The sequence below is a fragment of the Taurulus bubalis genome (assembly GCF_910589615.1).
Source record: "Taurulus bubalis genome assembly, chromosome: 19".
NCBI lineage: Eukaryota > Metazoa > Chordata > Actinopteri > Perciformes > Cottidae > Taurulus > Taurulus bubalis.
Window position 1 is genome coordinate 13,174,744 of NC_136607.1, and position 10,251 is coordinate 13,184,994.

Consider the following 10,251-nt stretch of genomic DNA (forward strand, 5'->3'; position numbering starts at 1 on the left):
ACCACAGCATCATCGATCAAGGCTGTACGAACAGATCACAGCATCATCGATCAACTCAATCTATTCCGTTTTTAAGATACATTTTCATTTTTGATTATGATTACACCATCACTCGGTGGTCTAATAAACACAATATATGCACTTTTTCATTTATATAAAATTATCACGAGGCTGATTCTGATTGTTCTTGTATTTCTTATTAAATATATGTTCTATCAATTATTAGTGATGTATCTTTTCAATGTTTTACTATATTTCTGAATGAAATATACTTTGCTCTTCAATTGCAGTTGTTATTACAACTAAATGTTCATGATGGACATGTCAGTATTTTGTATATACAGTATACATATATACAGTATACACATTGTATGAAAAGGTGACTTGATAAAGATAGATAAGTCTGGACACATTTATTAACTTAATTACTGTCAGTGGCAATATGTCTTTGTTCCCCGTTTCCATGTCTTTGAAGTAAACATATAACGGGAAAGACATAACAGTAATACTATACTTCCTGTATCTGTGTGGTGGCCCATCAGTCAGTGAGTAGAGTCTCTGTAACAGAACAAACGCTCATAGGATCACATTGGAACAGATTACTTCAAGACTAACTGATAAAGAAGACATTCATTTGGATCTATGCTGTGACTACTATTCTCTGGTAAGTATTCAAACTTTTTCATACAATTTAAATTGGAAATTTTTTGTGAGTCAAAAACAGGTTTTATTAACTAGATCTAATTGTTATGAAGGACATCTCTACCACAAACAGCCTTATACTTTTCACTGTAGTGAGAAGCACATTTTTTAACTAGACGTATGACATGAAAATGCAGAGTAGGATTGTGTGAAAGATGGAGCGGGTTAAACCTGATAGGGGTGGGATTAGATTACCTGCCACAACATTATCTCAGCAGCAGTATCGCTGATACTATTAGATTATTTGAATATTCCTATCTGTTTCTTCCTTCCTTCAGCTCTGCGCAATGCCGCTGTGTGGATAGCTTCTTGCTGTGGCCCCTCAAAGAAGGACAGGGCAGCTGGAGGATGACTATACCAGTGTAAAGGTACTCCCTGTTGGGTGAAATTAAACCATTTTGATATAATGACCGATATAGATCTGATGGCTAAACTGCCTTTTTTCTTCTTCAAGATGCGGAGCAGAAAGTGTGGACAACCTTTAATGATGAAACAACATCCAGTAAAGATGCTCCCTAATTCCTTGACAGAAGAGATGCTCTCATTTCCCCTTCACCTTATTTATTTCTGAAGTTCATTAACTTGCAGTATGTATATCTTTGTTGCTCTGTACTTGTTATAATGATGACTTGTCTGAAAACTCCTTGTTTGGAAGTTGGACAATGTCTGACAGCAGATATGTGCAGCAGTGGCTCAGCAATGGCTTACATCTCCTCTATAACTGCAATGTGGTCAACAAAGCAAATTAATCCAATGAATTATGTGGTCATTAAGATCATATCATTATCTCTGTCCTTACTCCTTACACGGTTCCTCTAGGAAAGGCCCACTTTTCTCTTTTTCTGATTATCTGGCGCCATCATGTGGAAGACAAAACAACTGCAATTAGCTGCCGATTGAAGCGGTTGAAGACAGACAAACTGATTTGTTTATCACTCACTTACAATTTAGTGGACATTAAGTGTATACGATTAAAACACACCTCTTTGATCAATATAACAAATTCCATTTTGTTATCTATTAACTATTAATTGTTACTTTTCTATGCATTTAAAGGTTTTGATGAAGACAATTTTATTGTCCAACAATGTGGAAAATTGTCTTTGGTCCATCTGGAAATTCATCAAAACGATACACATAACAAGAATACTGACAGTAAGAAAAATCAAATTAATAGAATACACAACATTTCAGAAAAGCAAAGCAAAAGATTAAAAAAAAAAAGAAGAAATAAGCAAGCCAACTGCTAAATCCCATGTTAAACCCTGAACAAGTTGCAAGTCACAGGGCTGACACACAAAGAAGAAAAAAAAACCTTTGGCACTGAGCCAAAGTGCTGTTTACCTGTCCAGTGTTTGACCTCACCACCTGTGCTTTACCCTGCTTGATTTATGAGTCACCTACAGGGAGTCATAATCCCCCATGATACAGAACAGGACAGTCAGTTTAGAAAATGAAGGGTTTGTTTATAGGACTTTCTTTCTATATTTCACTGGTATTTTACTGGTATGATAAACAAAAAACAACCTTTAGATAATTTGAAGAACCTTGGCAAAGTGTCTGTTTCATAGCAACATTTAACTTCTAATAAAATAAGTGTTTAAGTGATGGACTCTTTCCTATTTTTATTTCAAATGTAGTATTCATCTCTGAAAAAAACGTGTTTTGATTCCTGTTAAGTAAACTAGACTATGATGTATGATTTATGATATATGATATATACATGATGGATCAGGAAAAGACGTATGCTCAGTAGCAGCAGCATGTGTTTTTTTAAATGGGAGACTTCTGAGAATTATTACCATCATATGTTATATCTTATCATATTTATTTAGAATAGAAGAAAGCACAAATGTATTTACATTCACATGTACAGTATAGCATTCAATACAATTTTACAATTACACAACAGTATAGTATACAGTCTGTGCAAGATTAAAGTGACAATTTCAGTTTACAGTGAGGATGCAGCTGAAACAATGTACACTGGTGGCCACGTCCCTTAGTGTCTATTACTACAAATCTCTGACTCTTTTCACCTGAGCTGGTGAGGATGTGATGCAAAATAATGTAGATGTTTAAAAATGTAGAAAATATTGTTTTTTTGTCTCACATTGGTCGTGATGATACGACACACGTTTAAAGATTACACAGCGAATAACAACTTTTTTTTGTAAAATCTTCAGAGTTGTTTTTCAACGTATTTCATCTTAACCAAAATACAGACAAATATTAAAACATCTTTCTGCTGGAATTCTGATCACATTATAGCCAAAGAAACAAGCAACACAAATAAGGCAACATATTCAGATGTCTGCAAGATGCTTTGCCATCACATCAACTCCTTTATTTCCTGTGAAGGCCTGTCCCATCAGCGTCTCCTTTATACTTCTCCACTACAGCTATAACCTAAAGTGCATCGTTGATCTGCGTGACTGTCCCTCCGTGTGTCTGTCATCATAGCACCATGGTGGGCATGTGGTGCACCAGGGGCATCTGATGCTGGTGCTGGTGGGGCATGCCCGTCATCTGTGTGGGAGGAGGAGACACCTTGGACAACATGTCGGCTGCGTGCGCCGCCGGTTTGTGCCGCGCGCTCTTCTGGTGCGCCCTCAGGCCCGCCAGCTGCGAGTACGCGCTCTGACACACGTGACACTTGTAGGGCCGCTCCCCGGTGTGCAGGCGCACGTGGTTCCGGAGGGTGGACGACTGGCTGAAGCGGCGGTTGCAGAAGCGGCAGACGAAGGGCTTGTCCAGCGTGTGGATGCGCATGTGGGAGCGCAGGTTGCTGCGGGAGTTGAACCCGCGGTGGCAGATGACGCAGCGCATCCGACCCGCTGTGGTCGTGGAGGCGGGTGGGGAGCACGAGGAGGGGCCCTCGCAGGAGTGGGAGTCTTCTGGCAGAGGGAACAAAAAAGGATGGAGATGAGATTACATTTGCTGCTCAGATGTATCTGTATGTTTTATATTGTTTCAGTCATGGTTGCATGTTTATGTAAAAAGCAAACCACATGAAATAAACAGGATGTAACCCTGATATTGATCCGTCAAAGTACTCACCATTCCTGCTTTTCTTCAGTTGTTCTTCGTCTATTCCCGGAACTCCAGGGATCCCCAGGAACGTGTTGTGTGTGTTTCCATACCAGACAAGCAGCTCCTGGTCTGGCGGGATAGTCTGAGGAAAGAGGGCTCACTAATCAGCGTGTGTCTTCGGTGATGCCACATGACAATGAATGTAGCTGAATTACAGAAATCACACATCAATCATCCCTTTGTCCAGCAGGCGGCGCTGTTCTAAAGGGCATTTACATTGTTGATGGTCGTCAATAAAATTCCCATAAAGCCACTGACGGCCCAGTGAAAGTTTACAGAGCTACAGTGTTATTCTCACCAACAACAAACAGTAAATCCTCACCTCTGATGCCTTGTAGAAGATGCTGCTGCCGATCTGCACCACCTCCAGGTTTTGCTCTTGTTCGTTCCGGGCGCACTTGATGTAAGTCATCCAGCTGCGTTGGTCCTCCTGGCTGGCATCGATGAAGTAGCGCACCGTGCCGTCTTCATTGAACACCTGAGCGCACACAACAACGAGGGACACCGCGTAAATATCTAGAGGAAGTCATAGAACACCGACTCTGGATCGGCTTAACTTCATAAGCATCATGTCCTGCAAGCTGAATGAATGGAGGCTGAGCTCACCTCCCACATGAGGTTGTTGTTCTTGAGCAGGTCCACGTGTTCCGGGGACAAGACTCTGCCCGTGAAGGGGCCCATCTCCGTTCCTGCTTTGATCCAAGTCTTTGAGAAGATGCCCAGACCTTCTCCAGGGATCGAGCTCTGAGCGATGATGACTTCACTGGGCAGCACCAGGCTGGACAGCTTCTGCACCTCTGCAAATAAAAGAAATGTGAGAATGTTAAATGGAAGCTAAAGATAGGTGTTTCACATAAGAGACACATGTGCAGAAGTGAAACTGCACAGAAATACATCCCAATGAAGCAGAGATAGACTGATGTAGATTCTGAGTCGATGCCAAAAGCGCCTCGTGAAACAGGAGTGCTGGAAAAGTCCTGAAAGCAGCTAATGGACTGGATCTTATTTTAGTCACGAAATATTAAGCTACACCTTATCCTCCGTTTAATTCGATTATCTGGTTGAATTGAACGTTTTTGTTGAGCAGAGAAACCCCCTCGGAAAGCATTTTTATCCGCGTCAGAAAGGGGAAAAAGAAAGAAAAAAAATCGTGCGCTTCTTTAATGTCAAAATCAAAGATAATTTTTTTTTTTTAGGCTTGGAAAAAAGCCGGGCCGAATAGGGGTTAAATGGTCCTCTATTGCCCAGGGTCCAGCAATTGGTCATGCTTCAGATGTGATATTCATTAAAGTTTACTGGAAAAGAATCGGCTAATTCCAAATTCATTATCCTTTTAAGAACTTTGTAGCAATAAATTTGCGCTGAATGAAACGAGGACTTGTTAAAAAGACTCAGGAATTTCTGCAACAAAAAAATGGAAAGGCGATTAGATGGTTGACATGCAATGAATAGCATTAGATTTACCCTTCACGGTGCATTATGCGAGGAACAGCAAATCTTTTAAGGAGAGAGAAAGAGAAAAGCTCCGGAGCCCCATAGCTGCCAAGAGAGGAAAAGAGACTGTCCGGAGATTGATGAATGCGGGATAAAAACCCGGGACGTCTCAAAGAAAGGAAACCTTTCTCTCCTCGAGGTTTAAGTGGAAACTTTCCCAGGTCAAGCACAAAGTTAACCAAATGAATTTAATGCCCTGCGTCTTTCAATCAGCGGCCGCTACACGGCTAACAAGCCTCTAAACGCGAGGTCCCAGCGCGCTGAAAGGGTTAACGCGTTAAATGGGTCGAAATAAAAGCTGCAAACGAGGGAAAATGTTGAAAAACAGCAACAAGTTGGTGAGAGAAACTTTGGGCAATAAAATGTTGGAGACGGACAGTGGAAATTGTTTTGTTCCTTGACGGGGTCTTCTAGAATAAGGAGGATAGGAGATGATATTATTGACTAAATGTCCAAATGTGTGTGTCTCGGGGATTTCAGTGATACACATTTGTAGGAAATATCATAAAATAAATAAATATAGGCTTCATTAATACTGTAATCAAATTATGTTTTTTATCTCCAGAAGAAAAAAAAACATTTAATTAAAAATATCCTTAACATCATAGGCTACAACCCCGCAGTACAAACGTCCAAACATGCACAGCAAAACGATAAAAAGAAAAAAAAATCGGGATTAAAGCGGAATAAAGTAGTCCCATAATAAGCCTACCTCCGACGAAGGACTGCGCCAGCACCTCGGCGGTGAAGGCGGTCTTGGGGCTGCCGCTCTGCCGCTCCTCCGCCAGGTGTTCGCCCAGCACGTTCCTCCACCTGCCGTACAGGAAGCTGTGCAGGATGTCCGAGGTGATCACGTCGGACAGCGAGCGGCTCGGACACTTAAATCCAGACTTGAGAGCCAAAGAGTCGGCGGGTAGCACGGAGCCCATGTTGCAAAGAAAAAAGAAGAAGAACCCTCTGAAGTGATAACAGCGGTTGCAGCTGCAAAAAGTGGAGCGGTATATATTTTTAAAAAGCGAAGCAGAGCTGCTCCTCAGTGCGTCCTTCTGCTCCAAACCGAGTGTGCGTAAAGATGCCCTGCCTGGCTGTGCAGGGTCTCTTTATATAAGTGGCTAGTGTGACCCCTGTCTAATTACTTATTAATGACACACCCCTCACCGAGAGGAGCTGCCCGCTGCACCGCAGCTCACCAAACACACAGCCGAGAGGACAGAGAGGACAATTGTGGACCCAAACTTTATTTTAGTAATTATCTGCACTTAAAGTTGAAGTTAAAATTAAAGCAACATTTTTTGGGGGGAAGCTGCAAACGCATGCTGACTGACTGAACTGTTGATACTTTAAGTGAATAAACATATGAAAGTTAAAAGCACAATAATGTTGTAAAAATAGATTATAGCGAAAATAATTAAGATGCACGCTGTAGCATAAAATACAACTATTGCACTCTGTTTAAAAAAACATGTATGTATTATAACAAAACAAAAAAAGAATGCAACCAGGTTTCAGTTTGTAAAAATACTAAATAAAGAACATGTTTCTGGAAGTTGAAGTGATAATGTGAGTTCTTCTGTGCACAAGTGGGTCATTGAGTCTGGGAGTTGCTCGCCCATTTTTTTCTCATGCATTTGTTATTCATGTGGTGGTAGTAATATTTTTTTTGTGAGGAGTTAGCGCGGGAATAACAAGAATGGAAACAAGCTCGACGTGGAGTTTTTTTTACAGCATTGTTCACATGCAAAAAATGCAAAGCTGCTTTGACGTGGTTCACTTTTTCAAGCCCTTGTTGAGGTAAGCGGTTTAATATTCATGGTTGTTCGGAGCCCCTTCGGTATTGTGACGACGTTTAGATGAGTATATACGGCCCTTTTCTTCTCTGTAGTCACAGTCCACTGTGTTTTTTCCTCTCTTGCCTATTTTTCGGGCTTGATGGACTGGGGCTAAATGGGCAGTTTTCCTTCTTTTCCAGCAGAGAGGACATCTTTATTCCATCCCCGGCTCACAGGTTTCCTATTCAGCTCCCCTCCAAGTAATGTCAGGGGCCTGAAAAGTGCTGCAAATCAATCTTTCATGGTGTTTTGAGGGCAATTTGACATCCATGCACTCCTCTTTTCACTCCAACAACTACAAGGGGATTGTCCGAAAAATGGGCAAGTTGTGCTCTCTTTCTTTCTTTCTTTCTTTCTTTCTTTCTTTCTTCCTTTCTCTCTCTCACTCTCTCTTTCTCTCTCTCTCTCTCTCTCTCTCTCTGGACGAATATGGATTATGGCAATCTTTTGGAAAAAGAAGATATGGCAACTAAATACAATAGCGGAGTTTTTTTTTTTTTTAGCTGAGGAGATAGTGAAAAGGCAAGGTGAGTGACAGGGCACGAAAAAAGATTACTGTGAAACAGCTGCTTTTTATGAGCGGGCCCCTCCTACATTTGTCTCCTTTTCCCAGATGAAATTTCTCTGCTCTTTCAATGGGATTCTTTCTCATCTAGATTGATTTACATTTATAGCATTCATCGCACAAATCCGAGGTAAATGGCGGAGGACAGGGGGTGGGGCCGCTTCTTTATTAAAGAGGAATTAAATGAATTGAATTGGGGTAACGCATGGATTTGATTTGCTTATTTATGCATTAACCTATGGCATTATGTGGAGCTAGTAAAGCCGCGGGCATGTCAGCAATAGCAAATCATCCTGCTTAGCTGTTCCATTGTAAAACAATTTAAGCTATTATTCTGTCCATTTAAAGCTTATCAATTTAATGTGGATGATTGACAATTATTGCACAAAGAGTGCGGTAATTGTTTTATTTCAAAGAGCTGGTGGGAAACCTATCAAAGAAAATCATTTGTGTGTGGATTAAATAGCAGAGTTTAAGCTTATTAAGAGAAAATAAAAGGTGGGGACAAAAGACTCGGTCATGTCAAAGTAATACATGTGAACGTTTAAACTTTAATGACGAAATAACTTAAAGTAAAAGACACACTTTTAAATAGAATAAGATTCGATTTAGATTTAAAATAGCTTATTTTGTCCATGTACTTTGCGCAATAAAAATATGTTTTCTTGGTAAAAAATAACAATCCTCTTTAAAATACATGTGGCTTTAAATACTAGTCACATTACGAATCAGTGATACACACGCGCACGAACACACACACGAACACACACACACACACACACACACACACACACACACACACACACACACACACCTCTGCAAACTGCTGCCATCCAACCAGCTGGAGGAAAGAGTGCAAAGTCTCTGGGGATCCTCCGCAGGGTCATTAAAAACAGATTAAGGTATCTGCCACAGTGTGGAGGAGACTGAAGATCGGCTCATCTGTTGCAAAGGTGAGAGAGGTGCTGGACGTCTCCCCTTCCTCCTCCTCCTCCTCCTCCTCCTCCTCCTCTGCACCCTCCCTTGTTGGACATGCGGCGCAGGGGGAGTCACGCGACACCTGCTTGATGTGGAGGAGCAGTTTACCGCAATTTACACAGCGAGGAGAGCAGCTTTTAAATTGTTTAGCCAAAAATATTAAATTGGAAAAGTGGTTTTCATCCTCTATAATAATTAAAACATTAGCACTCAATTCAATGCAAACACGCCAGAGGCGAAAAGTAACTAAATATATGAACTCAAGTACAATGTTGTGGTACTTGAGTGATTCTATTTCAGCTTTATACTCGACTTTATCTGACAGCTTTTTTTTATTTACCGGAACACAATATAATCATTTGTGATTTAATGTTATAGATTAAAATAGCTCCACCTACAAGCAGCAACATTAGTGATACACATGAATGCATCAACAATTATAATCCAATAATATGCATTTTTCTGAAATGGGCTATTTTACAGGAGTACTTTAAAATATATTTTGATGTTAATACTTTTGCACTTTGACTTGAAAACACTAATTGTGTTTGCATGACAAGGTATTTACCCTGTGGTATTGCAATAATATCTGAATACTTCTTTCACTGCTCTTCAATGTACAACATCCAAACAGATCAATAAGGCTAATTAAGAAAACCATCCGTCGTTATATAAGTTTTTTAAGAGTGATGCAGTGTTTAATGCCTCAGTGGTGCAAGTAAAAGTACAACCACACAGTGATACATGTAATTAAAGTAAAGGTTCTCATGAGAGGCTTCTTCCATCAAGTTATATTATAGTTTTATTGTTGCTTCATGCACTATATTTATAAGCTGAACATATAAGTAACAATTCAACTTATTGTGTAACTATACCTACATTTATTTTATTAAAAGTAATAAAAAGTGCAATATCTTCCAGTTACAGAACAAGTGTAAAGTAGCAGAAAATGCTAATTCTAAAGTACAGAACAAGTTCAACAGCACAGAAACTGCAGTTTATGTAATAATACAAAAAGTTTGTTTACATTTAAAATAAGAAAGATAACCTAAATGTGTATTATTTCCCTGCAACAACTTTTTAAAGTTTATAATATTCTTGTGTATGTTTGGTAATTTATGAAAGTCTACTATTGTCAAGTCAAACTAGCATAAAACCTCATTTGCCCCAAAGAGTTTTCCACTGTACAATAAAAACACGAGACAACCCCTTTGTCCTGCTCTAAATTCTTCTTTATGTGGAGGATGGTTCACATGCTGCAGCATAAAATAATCCCTGAAAGAGCAAAGGTGCAAGAAAGGTCTATATGAATAATAATCGTGCCTCTTCAGCCTCAGTCTGAATGATTCTGGAACAACTAAATCATTAGACGGCAACAATAGACCACCAGGTCAGAAGTGTCCACGGGGACGCCGCCTTAAAAAGAAGGAAGAGGATCAAAATCAAGGGCTGGATTTGGAAACAGCTGCACGGCATCAATGCGGTGGACGGTATGGGGCCGCGCAGGGTCCTCTGTGGAAGGAGTCGCCCTGCTGGGTGCAAAGATGTGCAGTGACAAAGCTGGAGGGAGTCTGGATTGGAGAGCTCAGG

General features: G+C 40.3%; 1 protein-coding gene across 1 annotated transcript; it reads right to left on the reverse strand.

Moving 5' to 3' along the window:
• Positions 1 to 3,159: 3,159 nt before the first annotated feature.
• On the reverse strand, positions 3,160 to 6,218 carry prdm12a (PR domain containing 12a; the record flags this gene model as incomplete). The annotated part of the gene is made up of 5 exons (XM_079235164.1): positions 3,160 to 3,599; positions 3,763 to 3,877; positions 4,118 to 4,273; positions 4,402 to 4,592; positions 6,002 to 6,218. The coding sequence occupies 5 exons, from the start codon at positions 6,216 to 6,218 to the stop codon at positions 3,160 to 3,162; spliced, it is 1,119 nt and encodes a 372-aa protein (XP_079091290.1).
• Between the last annotated feature and the right edge of the window lie 4,033 nt (positions 6,219 to 10,251).